Source organism: Diaporthe amygdali, assembly GCF_026229845.1.
Source record: "Diaporthe amygdali strain CAA958 chromosome Unknown NODE_9_length_1275696_cov_64_842800, whole genome shotgun sequence".
In the NCBI taxonomy this organism is placed as follows: Eukaryota; Fungi; Ascomycota; class Sordariomycetes; order Diaporthales; family Diaporthaceae; genus Diaporthe; species Diaporthe amygdali.
In genome coordinates this window covers 727,092-750,317 of record NW_026517029.1, presented here as the reverse complement: position 1 = coordinate 750,317, position 23,226 = coordinate 727,092, and the positions used below count along the sequence as shown (strand labels likewise).

Genomic DNA, 23,226 nt, shown 5'->3' with positions numbered 1-23,226 from the left:
GATAACTGGTTGTTTTCACGAGATAATGGGTGGTACATCTCAGGTGGCCATCTTCGATGCACACTGTTCAGCCCCTCGAACCCCTCCCCCCTGGGCCGAGCTTGCTCCCGCCACTGCTGTCGTCGTATCCGGGCTCGATTGGCGATCCGAGGTAGCATTGGCGAATCGACTATTCCAGGCTCAACAGACGACATCAGACGATATCAGAAATCTGAAACCTAAAAGGGTGACATCGGACAAACGGTCGATTTGGAGCGGAACAGTTACCCTGCTTATCGGATTCATCATTGGTTTCGCACATTACTAAAGCATCTCACGAACTTGAAACTTCTGGCATGAGTGTCTGTGCATTTCATATACTCTCGGTCATGTGGCCTGCTCCTGGCGATCTTTAGTTTGCCAAGGGCGCGCGCGCGATGATCCTTCGAAAGGGGAGGTAAAAGAGGTGGGGTGGGGGCCTCCATACTTCAGGAATATTTGTGTGTTGCAGGAATCAGGCACGGACGCATCGCTTAGATAAATAAGTAGCGACTTTCGTCGGCGCGGCGTGCCGGGGCAGCCTAACCCCGGAGAGACTGGCTTTCCAGGCATCCTTGGAGCGGATGAGCAACACGGACCAGGCGGTTACATCGAAGACATCACTGACCCGTGAGGCCGGTTCAGTGCGGCGTTGAGTATGATGTCGTAACGCGTGCGGGAAAGTGGCCATGGACACGAGGGTCCACGTGGGTTGCACTGATGCCCATATGTCGCGCACCTCGCCTTGTGCGGCTGGAAGGTGGCGTCAGCCAAATGTGACCAAATATGTGAGCAGATATACTGGCTGGGATCATGTCTCGCGTGAAGGAGGAACATGGGGAGTTCGCCAGCGCAAGCGCAGTTAAGACCTGGACTCCGGACACCTCGATCCCATCCTACGGGCCGGGAAAGATCCGAGAGACATTGAAGACAATTGAACGGGTTTCACGACATTTGTACACAACGGTCTACCTCGGCGACAGGCACGGCATGGTTGATGAAATAAGCTTGTTTGCATTAGACTCCATTAGCATCCCAGGGCGGGCCAACAGTCCCGAGATCCTAGCCGCATGTGGTTGAAACCATATAATTATGCCTTCAACGCGATGGACTCGCCTGAGAACAAGCGGCGAAATCAAAAGTCGTGTTTTATACCAGTGTTTGAATAAATTGGAAGTGAGGTCACATGTCCTCCAACTCCGCCCAATTCCTATTGGAAGCAATCCTAGCGAGAACTGTTCTGAGTCCGGTCGTGAGCCTAGAAAACCAGCTGTGCAAGGCGTCCAGTCAGACCGGCCAGCACAGCCGAGCTCGTAACGAACATAGAAAATCGGACCATGACCTTGTTGACCAAAGACTGGAACAGCGAATGCACGATCCTGATCCCGACGTAGCTCCAGGCTGCATACTTCGTATATCGGTGATTGTCGCCGACGATGGTTAGAGCCAAAGCCACAGCGTAGAACGTGGTTGGCTGTTCATGGAGATGGTTGTAATTATCAGCGATTTGACGAATATTCATGGGCACTTTGGTATTCAAGTCGTTTTTGACTTTGTCTGGATCCGTGGAAACCTCATACTTGTGCATCGCTGGAATTCGCGTAGCATACATGAAGGCTTCCATCACGAAAGTCCAGCCAGCAAGGGCGGCGACGGGCTTCACAAGGGGGGTCGGTAGGCCTAGATACGATGCCATCTTTCCAATTGGAGTAGGATCAAGTCTGATGGTTAAGGAGGTTTGGTGATGATTAAGTTTCGATGGGATCAGTTGACTGCTTGTCACTTGCAGAAGGAGAGAAATGACGGCGGACGATGAGGAGAGGAGGTCCAAGTGGAGTTCGGTCCTCTCCACTTCGGCCAATTTCGGGCCTCAAAATATGACGTCCTCCACATCTGGCGCATCCTCCTAGTGCGTACCGCAATCGCAGCGAATTCAAAGTCGTGTCTCTGGAGCACAAAGTTGCCATTAAACGATGTGATAGACAGCAGCTACACATCATACAGGTCCTTCGAACTTGGTTGGCCCTTCGCTGCGCCTCACTGACTCAATCACAAATTCGTGGTTCGAACTGATCCTGCGACGATGGACGGAACCGAAACCCTAGCCCGTCCATGAGCTGTCTCGCGGCATCAGACCAAAAGCGTACAAGCGCAACTGCGGCTGACAGTCTTCATGTAAGATGTCGGACAAACCGCAAACCGTGGAGCGCCGCAAAGCTGACGAAAAGGACTGTGATCCACCGGCCAGGCACCTTTTTGGAGGCCGCGCTTATCCCAAACGGGATTTATACCACGAGAGGCTTCTCGCGATGCTGTGGCACAGCTGTATCATTTGCTCCTTTGCGAATATCAGCACTGCACTGCGCCCTAGTCCACGTACCAGCGAAAATCTAGTCCAAGGCGGCCTCATCTCAGTATGATCAAGATAAGACTAATAAGGCTCTGTGTGAGCAAGAGACGTGATGGACGTCCGTTGTTTTAAAAGGCCTGGTGTTGCCTCTCTCTGTGTTGACACTTTTGTCATCCAAAAATACTCTATTCCACGACAGCTTCATCTGAGTTCGAACTGACGCCCAGGCAAAGCCTCAACATACACAATGATCCTCGCATATCGTTGGGCGCGCAAGAAGTACCAGGAGCGCCAACAAGTGCATGACGATGAGCCGTTGCAATCGCCTCCGACCAACACGATAGAGCTCCCTCGGCAGTCGCGTTCAGAAGCCGCGGTGCGAAATTTTGCGACAAGGGAGACTTCCATGAGCTTCGACTCGCCCTCAAATCCAACCACCAACAGCAGCCCGGCCGTCACTAAAGACGCCAAGGCCGGGAGCAAGACCGAGAAACCGGAAGCCTCCCCGGAAGTAAAGGCGGAACAGCGACGCCGGAGGGTCTATCGATGGAAAATTGTCGTTGGCCTCGTTGCGCCCTTCACTCTCCAGAGCCTTGATACTACCATCATTGCCTCTGCACTTTCCTTCATAGCATCTGACTTCAGTAAGCATATTTACCAGCGTGGCCTGATTACTGCACATCACCCACGAAGACAGAAACTGATGCTTGCCACCCATAGATCAACTTTCACAACTCAACTGGATCATCTCTGTCTTTAATCTCACTTCCGCCGCCTTCCTCCCCTTTTGGGCTCAAATAGCAGACATCTTTGGTCGGCACGCTACAATCCATGCAACCATCGTGCTTATGATGATCGGTTCCGCCATCTGCACCGGTGCTCCTACCAATGCCTTTGGTGTGCTCTTACTCGGCCGAGCTATTCAGGGCGTCGGCGCTGCGGGCGTCAATATCAGCGTACGAGTTATACTGGCGGATAAGGTCTCGCTGGCCGACTATGCACTTAACTGGACGGTGTTCGCTCTCTTCTCCGGCGTGGGCTTCAGCATAGGCCCCGTAATTGGCGGCTACTTGACACAGGCAAATTGGAGGTGGTGCTTCGCCATCAACCTCCCTGTGGGAGTCCTCGCGATCGTGCTCGTCGTTGTGGTCCTGCGCCACGAGCTGCTGGGCCCGCAGCCGATACCCGAGCTCGAGGGTGAAGGGAACCGTCCTATGGGCAGGCGCGCGAGGTTCGGCGCGAGGCTCCTGACCATCGACTATATCGGCCAGCTGCTCTTCCTCTTCGGCCTGGGCCTGCTCATCCTAGCATTTACCTGGGCGGGCGACACATATGGCTGGGGCTCGGCCGCTGTACTCGCGCCACTTGTGGTCGGTAGTGTGCTCAGCGTCGCGTGGGTCCTCTATGAGTACTCGATGGCCCCGCCTCACCTAATGTCACGCGTTTTCCGCTCCCAGAGAGCAATGATGCCATGGGAGCTCCTCGAAAAACGGGATATATCCTTGTTGTTCTTTGTGAACTTCGATCTTGGAGTATCCATGTTCGCTGTGATGTATTTCATGGATCTTTACTTTGCACTTGTAGAAGGCCACAGTGCAAGTAAAGCTGGGTTAGCATTGTTATACTTTCTCCCCGGGCTCGGAGGTGAGTGATATCATCCTTGACGCTACTTTTATGCTATTGCTAACACCCCTTATCACTCAGCTGGTGCATATACGGCCATGTTTTCCATTAATGTGTGGCCACGTCAAACCCTTCACCCCCTCCTTCTCGGGGCCATTACATCTTCTGTGGGTATCACAGTCCTGGCTTGGGCAATTTCAGCTGAAACAACTAATACAATCTACGGCATGATGGCGCTCACAGGCTTCGGTGTGGGCGTTCGTCTCAGCCCTGCTTCGATGCACGGTCTGGCTTACTTCCCGGCCAGCACGGCTGCTATCACCTCCTTGTTCTCTTTTGCTGTGCCGTTCGGGGGCATGATCGCCTTGACGCTGATGAGCACCGTATTCAACAACAAGAGTGACATGGACCCGAAGAGTGGAATCTCGTGGGCTTTCGTTGCGTTGATCCCAATTGTATGGCTTTGCGCACTTCTGACCACGTTTCTTGGTAACGTCTGGGTGAATAAGGAAGGAGATCATGAGGTGGTGAACGGAGCGTATTTTTGGAGCGTTTTCACGCGGAAGAGTCTGAAGAAGGAGAGGAGAACGCGTGATGGTGCTGGCTGGGGAGGTGTTCTTGCCCGCACTGAGACTCAGACCGTTGTGACTGGTGAGGATCGCAGGAATGCCGAGACTGTGTGATCTACAAGAAGTCTATCGCGTATTTTTTTAGTCAGGTTTAGCTTCTGGGCTGTAGCATGTTATAGCACAAAATTAATTTCCCGACATCTTGCCCGGTATGTCTACGCAGCCTTGGGCTGCCTGATCATATATTTGAACGTATAAATGCCCCATTTGTCGTCACCAGCTGGTGGCTTGATCTCCAACTTCCTTGCCCAGTCATCCAGGTCGATTTGGAGTGTATCGTCCTCCTCAAATCCGCACTTTTGATACGTGTGAACCCCAGCCTCGCTCGAGTGAACCCAACAGAATACGCCCTCAGCATCAGCTCGGTCTGTGCCTTGTTTGATCAAAGCTGGACCAACTCCACGGCGTTGGTGATTGGGATGCACGGTGATTGTGATCACATACATGCACCTAACGCCATTCGGCATCACCCGCTCTTGGAACGCGGCGAGATGGGACGATGTCATCTCTTCGAGTTGTTCGAGGGGGTCAGGACTGGTGCCTTGAGACGCAACATCATCTGTTGACGAGGCATTGTTTGGCTGTTCGACACTGGCCTCCGCACCCTTATCGACTTCCTCTGCAGGAGGGCCGTCTTCGGACTTGGTTTGCTTTGTGTTGGGATCAAGGCTCATACCCCAGCAAACGAAGCCCAGAATCTCCCCTGTCGCATCGTCTACTGCCTTGGTCAACTCCAATTTGCCGGCTGGGCGACTAAGCCAATATTCAAATGCGCCAGTCATCCCTGCAGCATGATCGTAGGGATTTGTTGGGTGAGCAGCCTTAAGCATTGTGTGCCTGTCGTGCTCAAAAGCTAAGCCGCACATCTCAGCCATAGCTGGGAAGTCGGATGGGACGACTGGCTTCAGAGAAAATGACGACGTGTCAGTCGAGGACGACATGTTGGATTTTGATATGATGAAACAATAGAATTAAGCTCTACTTGTACTGGGTATGTTGTGAAGAACGAGATGACGCCCAGTTTTATGGTGGTCAAAAAGCGGTCCTGCAGTCATGCTCATTTGGCCTATTCCTAATACGCTCGCCGAAGAGCATGCGCTTCAGCAAACTTTAGTGCAACAGCCTAAGGCTAATCCGGACTAACTATCAATCTCAACGGTGTATCCCGGATTACCTGCGACACATTTTGATCGGCGTAACACAATTCTGCCATGGTGTTGATTCTTTCTGTTTGTGTTCGTTGATTTCTTCAACGTTGCTCTGCACGGATGTGGCTCAACCCAGCATCTTGACACCATAATGGTGCTCCACGGAGATGCCACTGAAAGCCAATTATCAACACATGTCAGATTTCTTATGAATGCAAGACTGCAACAGAAGACCACTTTCGCCAATTCCACCCTGTTCAAATCATTGTCACCTCGACATATTCAACAAAAACCTCTCCGTCAGAACTCCAGGTGAATTTGATATAAATACACTTTTCTATAAGTTGACAATGCAGGGATTTCAAAAAGAGCTCTAATGTTTTTCCCTACAGCCTTTGTCTGCTCAGTAGCTGGGGAGGATGTAGGCATCGGTGTAGTTAGTAGGCCAGGCGTTGTTGCGAAGGCCACCACCAGGGAAGTATATGACGCCGTCGATGACTACACCGTTGCAACCATGTCGCGGTACTTTCATGGGTGAGAGTGAAGTCCACTCAAGAGAAGTCGTGTTAAGAACCTCGACCTCGTCCCAGACACCCAATCCGTTACTGCTGTTGTAATTGACTTCGCCTCCGAAAGTCCAAAGCAGGTCGTCCTGAATGGCGAAGAACGATCCGGCACGGGCAGTGGGCATATGGGAGTCTGTAGTAACCCAGCCAGCCTCAAGGTTGTCGAGGTCCAAATAAAAGGTGGTGTTCCGCATGTTAGGCTGACCATTGATGCGGCCACCTGCATAAAACAATTTATTCCCAACGATACCACCGACGCCGTGGTCGCGAGCCTCAGGCAAACTGGCAGCAGCTTCTGGGAGGTCTAAAAATTCCCCAGAAGTGACGTTGTAGGCCGTCACATTGTAAGTCGACACATGGTAACCGCCCACTCCTGGAACAAGGAGCCTGACACCGCCGGCCATCCAGATCACATCATCCTTTACAGCTGTTACCGAGGCACCTCTGTACGTGTTGTCAGGCAGTGTTGTAGTGAGGTTGGTCCAAACATCTGTTTCTGGGTCGTAGACAAACATGTTGCCAATTCCATGCCAGGCGTCCGGCAACACATGGAGACCACCGAGAGAGTACATCTTGCCATTGACCACGGCGACATTAAGATGGTTCAGGGCCATCGGAACACTGCTCTTGTTGGACCAAGTGTCCTCAGAAATACTGTAAGATTGTACAATGTTGATGGTAGTGGTAATGTTGGGGGCCGCCGGGTCGGTGGGGATGATACCGCCCATAATGTAGAGTGTCTCGTTATCCAAGGCAACCACGAAGTGCTCCTGGCGCACATTGTATGGAATCTCAGCAAGTGTCTTCCAAGTTCCGTCGACGATTTGAGATAGGCCACTGGTAACGAAGCCCAGGAGGGCAAATAAACTAGCAGGATGCATTGTTAGGAAGTTGACCTGTACTAGCTTGGCTTCAGAAGTAACGGTTAGGGGTCTAGTTGAAGAGGCAGGAGACGAAGGAGAGCTATTTGCCAAGTCACACCTTGAGCCTTATATTCACTTGGCAGAAATTTGTGTGCTAGGGACTGCTTCCTGATAGTTCATCCGCATCAACATAACAGAGAACAGCCCCACTCATGATGAAAGGCTGCAGTGACTTATGCGGTGACTTATGTGGCTCCGAGCGATGCAAACCTTGAGTCCCAAGATTAGTATTGGGAATCGTCTTTTCCACGGGTGAGGACGGCAACTCGGCTCGACCGTGGGCATTATACCGCGGGCGGGGTGAGAGCATCGCAATGCCACGAGTCAACAATGTCTGCAACCTCATGATGCACGTCTGCTTACTGATAAAGTCAGCACAGCCACGGACGCGCATGCTCATGTGCGCTTGAACCCGACAGTCTTGTGAAGAATAGTACTCATGTTACTGCACCTCGGCCAGATAAAAACATGCATATGTAGATCGGGCTAGTGGAGTATAGATTGATCATCAGGCATACGCCATAGCAACTCATGAACTGGGGCTGCAATTACTCGTCCATGGCTTTCCATCAAACTTCGGCCAGGAACCAGGGAGTCATGTTCTGGGAGGTATTATTCATACCGTGTTGTGGTGCACAATCTTTTCTTGAATACTTGCCGGAATTTTCCATGAAATGTCCGCATTTAATATCTGCTAGCAAAGCCCAGATCAGATTGAGCAAAGCTCTTCAGAGAATATCTTATGACTGACCACGACGCGTAAAGCTATACACTGATTCAGCACTTTAGGCCTCTTGTCAACGATATCGAGGCCAATTAAGCTTTGGAGACTAGTCAAGCAAACGGCAAGCCGGCACAGCGGACATTTCTGGACGCTCAGGGACAGGTAGCAAAGCCGCATCTCCGCGTTCTTCTATCATGAGCAAAAACAACAACTCTAATTTGGCTTTTTGCAGCAATGCTGCCGAGCCTTGACTCTGCTACCATAGTATAGAAATAACGTTCAAGAATGTCAGCGCATTGCATCGGTAATTTGGCCCGAATGACTAGCTCACAAAACAATCTTTTGGAGCACACACATTCCGTGAGGCGTTCCCTCGGTATTCCACAAATCGAAAAACCGTTACGTAGGTACGTGCCAATCCACATGTGCTGGACACTGCGACCACTTTCAGTACATTGAGCCAGCTAGTGACAATTATCTGTAAACACGGCCCCTGGAGATACAAAGCAAATCAACATTTCCAAACTTAGCAGCATATTCATCCTCTGTACTAAACAAGAATTTTCGACGCTGCCTTCAATGGGAAGGCCTATATCGTAGGATGTAGCACGGGCTGCTGCGATTCTATAGATGATTGTGTTGGGGGAGGAAGGCCATCCCTAGCTGGCCACGGCGCCTAAGACCGGACAGGCGTTTATTTCGTCCACGCTCGAGCACTGTATGTTAAGGCTAGAATCTCTCACTGCAAATAAACTGATTTCGAGTTCTGGAAAATTATTCAATTGCCGTCCCCGCGCTGTTGTTCAGATGTTTGGGGTCTACCAGTACGATATGGCTATGATCGCTCGGCGCAGGAAAGCAAGGTCATTTCTTGTAAGAGACTTCAAGCATTGGATAAGTGACTTTCACCGAATAATGTCTTTCCTGCCTTTTTTCACTTTTGGAAGAATACGGAGGTTTCCAACCAAATGATGCAGCACAGGAAGCACATTATCTTCTCACTCCGCTGGCTACGTAGAACGGTTGGCCCTGTTGCATGTTCAAGGGGAAACAAGGTTTCAAGTGGCAAAGATGGCACATAATGGACCGGAAGACACTCGACCAACGTACAGAGCACAAACCTCCATTGAACAATAGTAGGCTCATGGGCATCGACGACCCGTCACGCCACTTCTATCTACATCCATCGTCTCCTGGCCAAGCCATCTAAGTAGTCACAGCGATACTCCTCTCAAGCCTACCAGCTCTAGCATGCTTTCACAATTAGTAGTCGTAATCGTAGCAAAGGTATCCGCCTTGAGCATTCATGACCTCCCGAATTTGAATATCGGGAATGATGTTCTGCTGCTGGATCGTCGTGTTGAGCGAGGCTTTCACGCCGGCTTGTTGGGGGTAGAGAGTCTCATTGACGGTGTTACCGCTCATGTCCCATAGCCGCGTCTCGTTGTCTGCAGCTTGCCACTTCCACCAGAGACGGTCGATGTAGTTGTGGTGGAGGTAGAAGACCGGGTCGCCCGGCGAGGCATCTTTGTCGGCCATGAGACCTCCTGTCGCCGTGTGGGCTCCATGATGAGGCCAGTAAGCCTGTGGACATACGAATTAGTACAAGGGCCAGTTCTTACGGATCTGCATGGAATCTACGCACAATACAATACCAAAAGTCTTCGTACGTCTCGTAGCTGTTGCAGAGGTTGATGAGGGTGCTGTTGCCGGTGGTGATTCCGTATTCATTGTCCCAGATACGCTTTTGGCAGTATGTCGTGTACTCAAGCATGGGGCCGATGTATTCGGTGGTGTTGGCGAACGGGCCCTCGGTCAAGCAACCATCAGGTTCGGTGCCATTACCACCAAAACCAGTGTCGGCATCCCACATATTGGAGCGGAAGAAGTTGCCGGAGTCAGCATCGGCTTGCTCATCCCACCATGGCATGGTACCCGTGTAGTTGCACTCGTTACGCATCAGAGTCTCAAATGCGTGCATCATCATGCGATGCCATGGGAGGAATTGACCGACATAGTGGATAATGTCGCCGTAGATGGTATCAGTATAGGACCTGTGAGATCCTTGAAGGTCGCTGAAGCGGGAGGTCTTCAGACATTGAATATTAGCCACATCCCACTCAAATTGTGGGGAGAGAAACATAACATACGACTGCCTGCAGGCCTGACTGGGCAGGAAGCTTGATCAGACACTGTTGTGCCTGAATATAAGCCGCCTTCTCCTCGGCACTTAGTGTACGCCACTCTCTTCGGATAGTTATGGTTTCTGGGGTACATGAACCATTGTAGAACCTTGGGCTGGTACTGTTGGTCTCTCCTGCACTTAGTGGAGCTGCTGTTACAGACTCCGTGGCGGTGAGAGCTGCCAAGATGAGGAAGACGGTGACCTTCATGGTGAACAAGAAGTTTACGTTTGGGGACGAAGGAGAAGAGGTGCAGTGACAGGTCAGCTTGAGTAATATTGCAGCTTCGCAAGCCGGCAGCTTTGTAAATATATATCATTTTTCATCAAAGCGATCCTGCCGGGCTTTGATGTAACCATTCTCTTAGATCCCATCTCTGCTTTAAGTCAGTAGCATAAGTCAGTGTGTATACCCTGGAAGGAGCATCGAACAGGGTAAGAGGCCCACATTTCACAAGCCCGCAGCTCGAGTCCGTCGCTGTCAGATATCTGCCATGATGGAACTTTCAGTTTCCTCGTGAAATGATGAAGACGTGGTGGTAATTTCTGGAAAGCTATGCATTCACAAGTGATTCCAAAAGTCCACTCTACGCATGGTTATGTATTCGAATGATATATATTTTTCAGAAAACTTGCTCATAGCACAGGCGACACTATGGTCTTGGCGACATTGTGCAAATCAGACTGGTCTACAGGTAAATACGCGAGTCCAGAAATCTAGCGTTATCTGGATTAAGCGTGGATCCTTAACGCAAGACATCGAATTGAGCTGTGCTTGGGGTCTCATTAAGCTGGGAGATAACGGCGGGTCTTTACCACACATTGATAAAATTTCATTCGTAAGACCATCTTCGTCTTGAAGTGTCAGCAGAATAAGCATGTTTCTGACTCGACTCCAACGACGTGCTCTGAGGTTGACGAAATGGATAAGCTGGTAAATCCGGAGTACATCAGTCTTGTCTTTCTTCTCTGGAGTGACTCAGCTGCCAGAAACAAGGTTTTGATCCGAATCAGTGAAGAACATAAGTTGATAAGGTTCATCCAGAGATTGACATCAATTGGCTGACTCTAAACAAGCTTTTGAGGCTCGAAAAGACGAACCTGTGTAGGTGGGGCCGGAACGGGTTCAGCAACGGACGTGCGATATAGTTTGGTACCTGAATAAGTTTACACCCGCTTCACTAGGACCCTCGCATTCTGTGTCTGTCAACCGCACGATCCTTTTGAAAATGAGCGGTAAGTGGTGTCCAGCAGGCTTGAGTAATGCATGGGTAGGGGAGAAATGGAATATCCAGATTTTGATAAGGGACACAGCAAGCTTGACATCTCACTTTAGAGTTCCCAACCAGTCAGTGCGATTCACCCTTACCAAGTCTCTGGTCGATCAAGAAAAAAGGAAGATGCGTGTCGGCCGGCGGAGAAAATGCCGAATTTGAGGTCTCTGCTTTCGTTCTCCACTCAATGAATTGACTCGGATTTGGAGACTGGCACAGTCAGAAAATGTAGGCAAATGGCAGATAGGCGGCACCACCCGTAAGCTTGAATCCTCGGGTTTAGCAGCAAATAAGAGTGTAATGCGGCCTTGGATAGAAAGTATTACCAGCAAGATCACTCATCATTATTCATTCTGACAACTGTGACGGTGTTGCTGTTGGCCGACTGCAAGTATCGTTCGGCCGCATTCAACTGCTTTCAGCCTTGCGGTCAGCTCTCGCTATGTGTGCATAAATGAAAGCACCAACGATCTTTTTCTGATTCAGAAGATATCTAGGATACTCCTCTTCGTCATTCCGAGTCATTATTCTATCGGTCACTGCTCAACAACCTCGCAGCAAACGAGTCGGCAGGACTCGGACGTGAAAACCCAATGGAGTATTTACTCTCTGATTACTGCCACCTATGTCATAAGAATTGGCTTTAGTTCCTACTATAGAGAATCCAAGATGTCTTTCATTCGAAGTTTAATTCCATCGTTTCGACTCATCGTGCAAAGCCTGGAGCCGTCAGTCCGACTCATCGTCCGGCGCCTCGAGCCACTACGACGACTCCAGCAGCCGACTGCACACTCATTCACCAAAGTCCACTTCAGCCGTTCGTTTTAAATTCATCTAAAGACTCTGCCCTCTACAATTCTCAATCTGAGCAGCAGAGTCATTCACCATGAGGGCCTCCGTATTCCTCGAAGCCATCTCCGTGTTTGCCGGGTTTGTCTCGGCTGACAGCATCCTGCGACGCGACAATGGCACCTATGGGCCGGAGCTCGAGGAATTCCACTACTACTTCGGCCAGTGGCCTACTGGTCATGCGGTATCATCGACTGGTCGCCTCTTCGTCTGCTACGTGCGAGGCGGAGGAGCATCTCCCTTCACACTGGGCGAGGCCGTCAACAAGACTGCCGAAGAGGCATATCCATCTGCGGACTTTTCGATCCCCACTACGCATGTCAACACCACCGTCAACGGAATGCAATTTGGCTCCTCAAACTCCACCGGTTTTATCAGCGTGCAGGCGCTGTACATCACCTCTGAGACCGACGATCGGCCCGAGACACTCTGGGTCCTTGATACCGGGCGGCCTACCGTTGCCACTTCGAGCGGCAGGCTCTCTATGGTATATGGCCAACCTGGAGGCCCTAAGCTTGTCGCAATAAGCCTGACAAACGACACCGTCTATGCGACCTACACTTTCCCGGCCGAGGTCGTCTATCCGGACAGCTACCTTAACGATGTCCGCCTCGACCTGCGCCGATCCGCTGTGCCAGGAGGCAAAGGCGTCGCCTACCTTGTCGATTCGAGCGCGGAGGGACGTCCCGGGTTTGTCATGCTGGACCTGGGCACGGGCGAATCTTGGCGGCGTCTTGATGGCGACAAACACGTCTTGCGCGAAGATGGTGACGTTGCTTCGTACAACGGCCAGGCTTTCTACCAAGTGCCTCAGGGAGGCGGCTCATTTGCCCACAACAAAGAGGGAAACAACGGAGTATCTCTGTCACCGGACTTGGAAACAATGTACTTTACGACTTTGACGGGCAACACTTTGTTCGCCGTCCCTACCGCCAACCTTCGCACACGTGACGACGTGCCCTGGGCCGAGCAGGCTGCGAAGAACAACGTGACCAGCGTCGGCCAAAAGGGCGGCAACTCCAACGGTTCCGAGGGTGACTCGAATGGTCTGATCTACATGATCATGCCCGAGCACAACGCCGTCTATTACTACGACCCCAAAGACCTTAAAGTTCACACTTTCGTCCGCGACCCTCGCATGCTGTGGCCTGATCCACTGTTCATCGCCGAGGATGGATACATGTATATAAACGTTGTACAAAGCTACTGGAGTCCGAGATGGAATGGTGGGAAGGATTTGAGGCAGCTTCCAGGCGCTGTCTTGAGGGCCAAGCTTCCCAACAATGGTAAAAAGATGAGGCTGGATTACGCGTAGGATGGTAGTGCTTTTAATTGAAGACAAGACACTAGATTTGTGTAGAGCCTCAGCATATGGCCGAGATCCCAGACAGTGGAATAATTCATTGTAATGCACCTCCTACCCGAACATCAATTAATTCATGATTGTGAAACTGTGGGGAAGTTTTTCACATGTCATTTTCTCCTTCATGACAGCATCTCTGTTCTTCAGCCAAAGGTGAACAAAATACGATGAGCAGACGCATAGGTGCCGACTTGCTTGACGGATCCGATGCTAATAAGCAATAACACAGCCATATCAAGAATCTTTTTCGCCTTGTGATTTAGCATCTGTCGTAGACTTCCAAACCGGCCAACAACCCCCCAAGCCCCCTAGACGCGTGGCATTGTGAGATCATGTAATCTTGGTACTCATGTAAATATAGTTTGCATTACGCATCTACACCATTGTTAAAGAGGAATGAACCTGCCCGTGCACAGAGTTACCGCCCCGTACAAGCTTTTTAGCCGCTTGTAACTAGTCGGGGATGACCCACACCAGAGATATAAATCACCACGGAATCATCTGCAGCTAGTCAGTGGTGTGTATTTCTCCGATCAAGAATAGCGAACGCAGACTCAGGGTGAGAAATTCTATTTGAGTCAGTCCAGGCTGCTATACCCGAGGACAGCATTCACTGCGCTGTGTAGATTGTTCTCGCGAATTGCACGTGTCCGTCGGTAACCTCGTCCATATAAGAATACCAAGACAAGATCCTCCGACTGTCTTGTGCCTCGTAGTCCTGCATGGTGTTGATTGTGACTTTACAGATTGTGTTGTTCACTGCCCTCGGACAATCCCTCCGTCTCCTTCGGGCTTGGAAGAGCAATATTCAGCTCGAACAGGTCCTAGACTGTCTGCTACGTCTGTACCTTGCATAAATCTCCGTTCAAGCTGGGCAGCACGTTGGTTGCGTACCAACCTATTTCTCATTTCTCATTTTAATTCTTTCTGAAGCCCAAGCATTCGGCACAATGCATTATTCACACTGTCTTGCCTTATTGGGCGGGTTGTCAACCGCTTCAGCTGTCATCACGGATGGCACATGGGAAGAGCTGGCCGAAATCCCGCTGTACCCACGCCAGGAAGACACTGGAGTCGTGCTCAATGAGACGACCTTTGCGATTCTCGGCGGAGTCATTCCGTACTCGCCGCAGAACTTGACAGTGGGCAACACGACGAGCATCATGCAATTCTACGACGTGCCGTCTAACACGTGGACTCGTGGGCCGGACATCCCGCTGCCGCGGAACCACGTCAACGCGGTCGGCTACAAGAACAAGGCGTATATCGTAGGGGCGCTGCAGGCGCTCAACAACAGCTACTGGGCGGGCGACGGTGCGTCGTATGAGTGGGACCCCGAGACCAACGCGTGGTCGAACCTGACCAGCCTGCCGGCGGGCACGGAGCGCGGTGCCGCGCTCACGGTGGCTTACAACGACGTGATTTGGGTTGTTGGCGGCGTGGTGTCGCTGATCCCGGGGCCGGGCAACCCGCACCACACGGTGGCCAACGTGTCGGCCTTCAACCTGACGTCGCGGTCGTGGGTGGACCTCCCCGCGGCGGCGGCAAACCTGCCGGAGCCGCGAGACCACGCGACGGGGGGCATCGCGGGCACCAGGCTGTGGCTGGCGGGCGGGCGCATCAACGGGCAGATCAACATGCGCGGGACGGTGTACTCGCTGGACCTGGAGGACCTCGAGGCCGGGTGGACGACGCACCCCAACGACATGCCGACGCCGCGGGGCGGGGCGATGTTCGCGATGGTGGACGGGCTGCTGTGGACGCTGGGCGGCGAGAAGAACGTAAGCAGCGTGTCTGGCATCTTCAACCAGGTCGAGGTGTTCAACACGACTAGCGAGACGTGGACGCAGCTGTCGCCCATGAAGGTGCCGCGCCACGGCTTCATCCCGGCCTACATCAACGGGTCTCTGTACCTGCCGGGAGGTGCCACCATGGCGGGCGAGTATCCGACCACGTACCATGACAAGTACATCTTGCCTTCTCTATAGGTGTGTGCTTGCGAGACTCAGAGATGTGATGGGGTTTGGAGCAAGCTGGGGCTCTGAGAGAAGGACGTCATGTTGTTGGTTGGTTTGTTTTATTCACAGTACGTTTGTAGCAGACCTAGACTAGGACTAGGACAGCCAGTGCCTGGGTAAAGTACGTAATAATCAAGGGTACCCAGCAACTTGATCGTGCTTGAGTGAGCACCTCTTTGGAGCTCTTCCGCCCCACCCCACTTGCTCGGACAAGGGTCAGTGCCCCTCCTCTGGTCAACCGCCCGCCGCCCCAGCATCTGGACCGTCATTGCCCTCGGCTCACCAGCATCACTGCTGCCTTCACGCACCCACGTTTCTCAGCCTGATTCACCGTTTGCGACAACAACACTTCTCCTTCCTATTTAAGCCTCGTGCTCTGCCGCAAACCCATCGTCCTTCTGTTCTCCATTCATTCCGTCCGTCATCGACCAGCGCGCAACGACGACTTCAGAGAAAAGTCCCAGCAGCCGCTTCTACGTACACACGTTCCCCCCCCCACCACACACACCTATCTCCTCCACCACACCCTTCCTATCATCTCGACCACATATCGCATCCCATCGTCAACATGTCTCAGAAACGCATTGCCAAGGTTCGTGCTCCCATCCCACAGCTCCAGCGATAGCTCCAGCTACAGCAACAGCCACAGTGGCACCAGGCCTCAGAGACTGACCACCGTCGTTTGTCCAGGAGCTTGCCGAGTGCACCACAAACCCTCCCACCGGCATGACCATCACCCTCCCGTACGAGTCCAACCTGCACCTGTGGCACGTCGTCCTCCAGGGCCCGCCCGGCACCGTCTACAGCTCCGGCCAGTTCGGCCTGGTGGTGCAGCTGCCCGGCGAGTACCCCTTCAAGGCGCCGCTCGTGACCTTCACCACGCGCATCTACCACCCCAACGTCACCAACGACGACGCCGGCAACATCTGCATCGCCCTGCTCAAGCCCGAGAACTGGAAGCCCGCCAGCAAGCTGTCCGCCGTGCTCGAGTCCGTCCGCCAGCTGCTCGTCGAGCCCAACCCGGACGACCCCCTCGAGCCCCGCATCGCCGACGAGTTCCGCTCCCAGCGCGCCCAGTTCGACAAGACCGCCCGCGAGTACGTCGCCCGCTACGCCAAGGCCGCACCCCGCTTCGACACCGGCGCCGCTGCCGCTCCCGCTCCTGCATAGTCTAACAGGCCCAAGTCTTTGGAGGCCTTCCGGGGGGAGCTGCGCGGCGAGGCCGAACCAATACTGAGGTGGGCTCGGTACTGATTAGGCAGGCTCCAGGACAAACCTGCCAATCGAGACACAATCACGTACGAAGCAGTAGCCCCTCAAGTTCTGGACCTGGTGTATTGGCCTTCTGCCAGGCTCACATCATTCCGGAGGGCCACAGTATTTGTGCCATGCGGCTCGTCAAACGGAATTGGCGAAAGAAACAGAGTGGCACTGCTTCAGTCGGTGACCGTCGGCTAGGATGGCTGCCTCAGGACCTCAAATTGACATGAACGTGGAGGCAACCCAGGGCAAGATCCAGTGAGAGGGGTGTCAGCGGACCATTTCCCGCTATTTGCATTTCAAGAGGATTCTGGGCGATCATTTGGCGTTCCGGTTGTGGCTTTGGCATGGCCATGGAGTCCTTGACATCTCAATTACGATACCATAGGCCCATTTTGGAATGAAGTAATGACAAATTACGATAGATCTACACCTATATCTTGCTGTGTGACTGGTCCCGGCGAGGATATTGAGCCAGCCTATCACAATGTTGTTTTAGGGGACAAAACCGTGAGCATGAAGCTTACAGGCTATTCGATCATGCGTCGGCGGAAACAGAATAGTCTGGCTGAGGTCACTGAAGGCGGATAATTTCCAATCGATGAGCTGGTAAATGTCTTCTGATTCTTTTTCTTTAACCAGTTGCTACCAGGTGCGGGCAACACCCCGTGTTCTTTTGAAATTCTCCTTTTCCCGATCTTGTTTTGACTCCCCAAGTCTTCCATATGCCGACCAATGCAACGAAGGAACATCTTCCGGATATCTATCTGTACAATATCAACAACAAACAGCAAAGTGAAGAAGAAACAAATATAAGAATGTCGTAAAAAGAGACCAGTGTGATTGTCCAGTTCAACCAGAAAGCAAGGAAGCGACAAAAAAGAGTAACGCCGATGCTCTACCGTCCATCCCAATGCGTTGCCAGAGTTTTATTCGCCGCCTGCTGATGCATGCTTCACGGTCCACGAAGTGACCGGCAAGACTTCTGTTTCCTTCATTCCTTCTGCAGATATCCCTTCAACGCTATCGTTCATGTTCACCATCAGGTGAAGCTCGTCGTTCCCTATCCGTGTCGACAGGTTCCCCGTCGTATTCAGAAGGGTAGATCTCATCCCGGAGATCCGTCGACACCATTAAAATTATACAATGAATCGAAGAGGGCGCCCTTGCACCCACTAAGTCATGTCGCCGCCATCGAGCTGATCTCGGAGGGTTGGCATCGAAGGACGTCGCCAGAATCCGGGCCCCTAGACCTCGAGACTGCGCTCCTTGGTGTGCCTGCGCCCAAACAGCGTGTGTTTCCTCCGCACACTGCTGCTGTCGCCCGACGTAACGCTCAACATGTCTGCATTACGTGTCCTGGACACCGCTATCGTCGCAGCTGTCGCAATCCCCGGGGCCGCCTCTGCGGCGGCCACGGCCTCCTTGCGCTGGATCTGCAATTTCTCCTTCCGTTCTGTCCTCTGTTGGTCGATGACATCGCTAGTAAGGTGGTTCAGGCCGGAGCGCTTCTTGAAGCAAATGTCCATGAAGGAATTGGCGTCCACCATCTTGCGCGGGAGGCTCTGGACAACAGCGAAAACCTCCATAGGGTCGCTGATGGACTTGATCTCGTTCTCCCCAGCCTTAAAGATGGCGAGTGCAACTCGGAAAAGCGTCTTGGACCCTTCGTAAAAGAATACATCCCACACGCGGAGTGTCGTCTCGATGGGAAGAGTGCCAATAAAGCACGACATAAACCAAGCCGTCAGTGCGAGGGTGACAGGTGGGAGGTTGTCGCCGCTGACCGAGACACCATGTTTGTGATATCGAGCGCGTCTAGACTTTTTCTTGCTGGTTCCAGAACCGTCATCGGATATCTTGGTCCACACGTTAGGCAGTACGGATTCCAGCTCATTCATGAGCACGCTCAGGTCAACCTTTGATCCTTCGAGGTTCATCTCGTGAGTCCCTGGAAGATAGACCCTCGTGATGATGTTGAGTAACCAGAAGGCTTGTTCCTCTGACTCAACAAAAAGTAGAAGCATGCCACCAAGGAAGTTTAATGACTGGCAGTATCCGATGCTGGGATTGAAGATTGCGAAGGCAGACAAAACCCGACGGAGGCTTTCAATGATCGCAGGCTCGGAGCCTGGGGCTTTTGGCGTGGGGTTTGCAGACTGCGTCGAATTATTGCGGCTATGTACCGGAGTGTTGCCGGGCGATGGTGACTGCGACGACGCGTGCCCTGGTGTCAGGCCGGTGGGCATTGCCGAGCGTCGAAATTTGACGTTGTCTGGGAATGTCCGATACAAATCTCGCTCGATGTCGTCCCTGCACACTTCTTTCAAGTCTCCGGTCTGTGCGCGTTTGACCAGATTGTCATAAACACCACGGTTGTTTGCCAGAATCTTGGGGCCACCAGCATAGTAGAACCATGCTGCACCTCTCCACTCTGGTGGTATGCCCTTCCTAATGAACCTCTTTGCTTTGGCGGAGTGCTGGGGGAACCGGTTTGGATGATCGGTCATCAACCCATTCTCTTTCAGAAAAGCGTCCCATTTCTTCCTCCTCCTGGCAAGATATTCGGAATACGGCCCATTCCAGTCGTCATATTGCTGGCGTGTGACATACTGGTTTGATTTCCGGAATCCGTATCGATCATTAGCAGTAGGATCTAGATCTTCTGGTTGACTTGCACCCTGCACAGGCTGCGACGGCGCAGGCATGGCAGGCTTTGGCTCAGTCGAAGCTGGCGACAGAGGAGATAGTGTTTCCTTGTCTGGGAGCGTCGGCGTGCTGTCTGTGGTCGCGACCATGGATTGTCGTTTCTCCAGATCGTCGATTGAGGAGTACTCGTCGTTAGGGCCGACCTCTTTTCCTGAATCATGCCTGCTGTGTCGTACACTGTCCGCTTCGAATGCTTCGTCATCGTCTGGCTTCTCGAAGTCGACAATGCCAGTCTCCTTCAGCTCGGCATTGATGTAACTCAGCCTCATATCTTTGGGCAGAGACGAAGCCAGACTCTTTCGGAAGAAGGCGTTGGTATCACGAATGTGAACAGCACCATCGGCATGTAGAGGGAAGCTTCGACCAGGAATTGCAATCGAATTGGGCTGATTCATGGCTGCGATTAGGCGGCTCGCGGCCTCACTGTTGTGGGAGATGGCCGATCCTGGCCTCGATTCGTCCTGGTCGTCCATCCCTCCCGGGGCGAGCCGCACCACTGGTACGTCGGGGTCGACGCTAGACTTCCGGTGGAAAAGGTCCATATCGCTGTCGTTGAAGCCTTGCTCATACATTCCCATCACATCGTCCACGCTGAGGCTTTCCCGGATTTCGATGCTGGGTGAATGAGGACCGAAGAAGGGAGAGTTCCTATTTCTGTTGCCTGTGCTGAAGATGGAACTTGTTTTGGTCATGACACTGGACCTCTCGGGTTCCGTGAACAGGGTATCCTGGGCTGTCGACGTCGTAAGCTGACTCCGCATGCTGGAACGCATCTCATCCTCGTCTAGATACGGGAACTGGGCCCAGGGGCCTGAACGGTTTCGTAGTGGAGACGGCGGCCGGACCGCGTGGGGGAGGCCCATATAATTACCTGAGGCGGAATTCTGAGACACGTTGCGAGGTGCAGCACCAAGGCGGTCGTAGGAAGGTTTATTGTAAAGGCTTGGCGCAGGCGAGGCAAATGTGCTCGAAGACAGATTGGAAGCGATTGAGGGTTGTCGAGCAGGCCTTGGCCCTGCACTGTAGGGTACGTAGCTCGAGGCCATGGTCCTTGACTCGAGACGGATGGAGTCCGAGTTTGAGGATTTGGCTGTTCCAGGTCGAAGGTACATGGGTGCAGAGAAGTCGGGACGGCTCAAGCTTCCCAAACTGGGCTTTCTCGGACGAGAAAAGTTATAACTGTCAGTTGCAACACTGTAGGCCGTCTCTCCAGACTGCCGGCTGTCTGGCCGGTACATTTTGGAAGGTGAGCCGGGCGTCACCGCGGCTGCGTGTTCATGTCGATTTGTATCGGCTCGGTCGAAGTTCCAGTCGATGGGTTGGTCCTCGGGAATTTGAGGATGCGAGTACAAGCCCGCCGGGGAGAAGGTTGCCGACTGGGGTGAGCGGATTGGAGAAGGAGGTAGCCCTGAGGCAGAGGCTACAGGCGCAGTTGCAGTGTTCGCAAAACCTGTACTGGTGTGTTGCCCAAGGCTATTCTGACGCCTTGTTGGTAAGGAATCCCATCGAGGGCCCGGATAGCCTGGAGAGGTTGGGGTAACTGGAGTGTTTGGAAGCGACCGTTGCTTGCGGGTGGTGACCACGTTGGGGGGTACCTGTTCCGGCGGGTGGCTTGGGTTGCACGGAGCCTCAACGTTGTCTCGACTAGAGGACGTGCCGTCTGGTTCGATGCGACCGTAGATGGGATGAGTTTGTATTGGGGAAAAAGGCGCGTAGGACTCGGAAGGGTATCGTGTTGGTGACTGCGGAAACTGAGCCCTCACAGGAGAGAATGACGAGAAGGACAAGTCGGGCTGCGGGTGTGCTGGCGTCGCCGTGTGTTTTGGGTCGTGGGAAATAAAATGAGGGTCCGTGTGATGGAGGACCCGGCGCTGCCGTGGTGAAGCTGGGACCCAATGCTGGTGTGGGTGCGGGTGCGGGTGTGGCGACGAGGTGAATTGATCTTGTCGCGGGGACAGTGCGGGCAGAGATTGTGGTTGCGAGCGACTCGGCCGATGTTCAAGGTGAGCCTGATGCTGGTGATAATGCATTTGCGAGTACTGCGAGACTGAGGGCAAAGAACCCTGTCGTTGTCGCTGCAGCAGCCGAGGCTGTTGGTGTGGCAGCTGTGGCAGCTGCTGCAGCGCCTCGAGTTGCACGTTTTCCTGTGATGGCATTTGCGGGTGGTAATCACCCGGGCCTGGGTTCGATCGCGCCTCGTGCTGATCGGCCAGGGCAGGATTCTTCTGGAAGGCTTCGAAATGGCCGCTGGGCTCGCCTTGGGCCCGCTCGACGACCTCAGGCGGATCGTGGGTTTCGACGCCCCTGGCTCGTGGCGAGTTGAGGTGAAATTCTGCTGGTGGTACTGCGATTTCCACAGCACTCTCGCGTGGTCGGGACCAGGTGCTCGTCTTCTCTCGGTTGGCCCTGCCGAGATCCACAGCTATCTTGTTAATCAGAGACCCTGTCCCCCCGGTTCCAGCACCTCCTTGGCCTGCCATGTCTGGCTGCCGTTGCCCGTTCGCTCCTCAGTCGTCCCGCGTGGTGTGGCCTCCAGTGTAGGTTTGTTGGCGGTGGTTGGGCATGGCGGACAGGGAGGAGAGTCAAGAGAAACGAGGCGAAGACGATGCGATGCGATGCAAGGCGAGGACAAGGAACTAAGAGCGTCTATCACCTTGTCGGGTGCTCGCACTTGGCGGGGGAGATGGTTTTAATTAGACCCGGCAGCTCCTTCGATATTGGGCGAAGGCCAGAAGGTACAATCACCGAGTACCTGCGCAGGCCAGGCGGAACAAGAAGGAAAGGGTAGCGAAGGAAAAAAAAATCTTGTGCTGATCTAATGATACATCACCTCTCAGCACAGATTACTGCAGCGGCAATGTACTCATTACGAGCACTGATTGACTCCTACGTATGTACTCCTCTTCCTCCTGTCTCGCAGCAGCTGCAAAGGAAGGCGCCACTGCAGGCGTCAAGAGGAGCAGAGTGGGGATGTGCCGCTGCGTGCTATTGTTGATGTCAAATGTAACGGGGCACACATGGATGGATGCGCACATGTGCGGCCAGATCTGACAATCGACTCGACTGGCAACCCGTCAATTGGCATTTGACAGTGGGATTGGCAGTTTGGATTGGCAAATGGCAATTGCAGCTGCATGAATGATGGCACCGCGCGTTGATTTTAGCAACGCTCTTAGACTAGCACACTAGCGGGTGTGGTGGGAGGAGAGTAGTACAGACTACGCCGTACCTGCGGGCCAAGCACCTTGCACCGTTCCTAACTTCCAAGGTTCCAAGGTTCCAAGGTCCAAAGATTTCAAGGTCTAACTGAAGGCCCCCCCCAAATCCCCCAAGCAGCACAGCTCGTCACTGTCACATTTCATTCATTACATTCGACGGCCGGCCCACCGCGCCCAGACTAGCTGTCGATGGGCTCGGCCGTTGGACGAGGGGGGGCCCCTGGTTCCACCTCAAGCTCTTTTCGCCTGCCACTAGCAAAAAGCAAATTGGGCCATCTGCTTCCGTCTCCTCCTCGCCGCGTCCATCGCCCACGCAAGGTTGTAATTGCACACCTCGCTCAGACCTTTGCCGAAAGCCAAAATGCACTGGGC

General features: G+C 53.0%; 9 protein-coding genes across 9 annotated transcripts; 4 read left to right on the top strand and 5 right to left on the bottom strand.

Moving 5' to 3' along the window:
* Positions 1-1,276: 1,276 nt before the first annotated feature.
* Positions 1,277-1,714, bottom strand: J7T55_013038 (uncharacterized protein; the record flags this gene model as incomplete). The annotated part of the gene is made up of 1 exon (XM_053141688.1): positions 1,277-1,714. One exon carries the CDS (start codon positions 1,712-1,714, stop codon positions 1,277-1,279), a length of 438 nt encoding a protein of 145 aa, XP_052995385.1.
* Positions 1,715-2,615: 901 nt separating this feature from the next.
* J7T55_013037 (uncharacterized protein) lies at positions 2,616-4,674 on the top strand (the record flags this gene model as incomplete). Its single annotated transcript, XM_053141686.1, has 3 exons — positions 2,616-3,012; positions 3,089-4,012; positions 4,073-4,674. 3 exons carry the CDS (start codon positions 2,616-2,618, stop codon positions 4,672-4,674), a joined length of 1,923 nt encoding a protein of 640 aa, XP_052995384.1.
* A 101-nt stretch (positions 4,675-4,775) lies between these two features.
* Positions 4,776-5,561, bottom strand: J7T55_013036 (acetyltransferase; the record flags this gene model as incomplete). Its single annotated transcript, XM_053141685.1, has 1 exon — positions 4,776-5,561. One exon carries the CDS (start codon positions 5,559-5,561, stop codon positions 4,776-4,778), a length of 786 nt encoding a protein of 261 aa, XP_052995383.1.
* A 610-nt stretch (positions 5,562-6,171) lies between these two features.
* On the bottom strand, positions 6,172-7,215 carry J7T55_013035 (kelch repeat-containing protein; the record flags this gene model as incomplete). The annotated part of the gene is made up of 1 exon (XM_053141684.1): positions 6,172-7,215. The coding sequence occupies one exon, from the start codon at positions 7,213-7,215 to the stop codon at positions 6,172-6,174; it is 1,044 nt and encodes a 347-aa protein (XP_052995382.1).
* Positions 7,216-9,244: 2,029 nt separating this feature from the next.
* Positions 9,245-10,374, bottom strand: J7T55_013034 (uncharacterized protein; the record flags this gene model as incomplete). Its single annotated transcript, XM_053141683.1, has 3 exons — positions 9,245-9,565; positions 9,627-10,070; positions 10,132-10,374. The coding sequence occupies 3 exons, from the start codon at positions 10,372-10,374 to the stop codon at positions 9,245-9,247; spliced, it is 1,008 nt and encodes a 335-aa protein (XP_052995381.1).
* A 1,949-nt stretch (positions 10,375-12,323) lies between these two features.
* On the top strand, positions 12,324-13,601 carry J7T55_013033 (major royal jelly protein; the record flags this gene model as incomplete). The annotated part of the gene is made up of 1 exon (XM_053141682.1): positions 12,324-13,601. One exon carries the CDS (start codon positions 12,324-12,326, stop codon positions 13,599-13,601), a length of 1,278 nt encoding a protein of 425 aa, XP_052995380.1.
* Positions 13,602-14,599: 998 nt separating this feature from the next.
* J7T55_013032 (kelch repeat protein) lies at positions 14,600-15,637 on the top strand (the record flags this gene model as incomplete). The annotated part of the gene is made up of 1 exon (XM_053141681.1): positions 14,600-15,637. One exon carries the CDS (start codon positions 14,600-14,602, stop codon positions 15,635-15,637), a length of 1,038 nt encoding a protein of 345 aa, XP_052995379.1.
* A 598-nt stretch (positions 15,638-16,235) lies between these two features.
* Positions 16,236-16,837, top strand: J7T55_013031 (ubiquitin-conjugating enzyme; the record flags this gene model as incomplete). Its single annotated transcript, XM_053141680.1, has 2 exons — positions 16,236-16,259; positions 16,358-16,837. 2 exons carry the CDS (start codon positions 16,236-16,238, stop codon positions 16,835-16,837), a joined length of 504 nt encoding a protein of 167 aa, XP_052995378.1.
* A 1,337-nt stretch (positions 16,838-18,174) lies between these two features.
* On the bottom strand, positions 18,175-22,116 carry J7T55_013030 (uncharacterized protein; the record flags this gene model as incomplete). The annotated part of the gene is made up of 1 exon (XM_053141679.1): positions 18,175-22,116. The coding sequence occupies one exon, from the start codon at positions 22,114-22,116 to the stop codon at positions 18,175-18,177; it is 3,942 nt and encodes a 1,313-aa protein (XP_052995377.1).
* Positions 22,117-23,226: the final 1,110 nt, after the last annotated feature.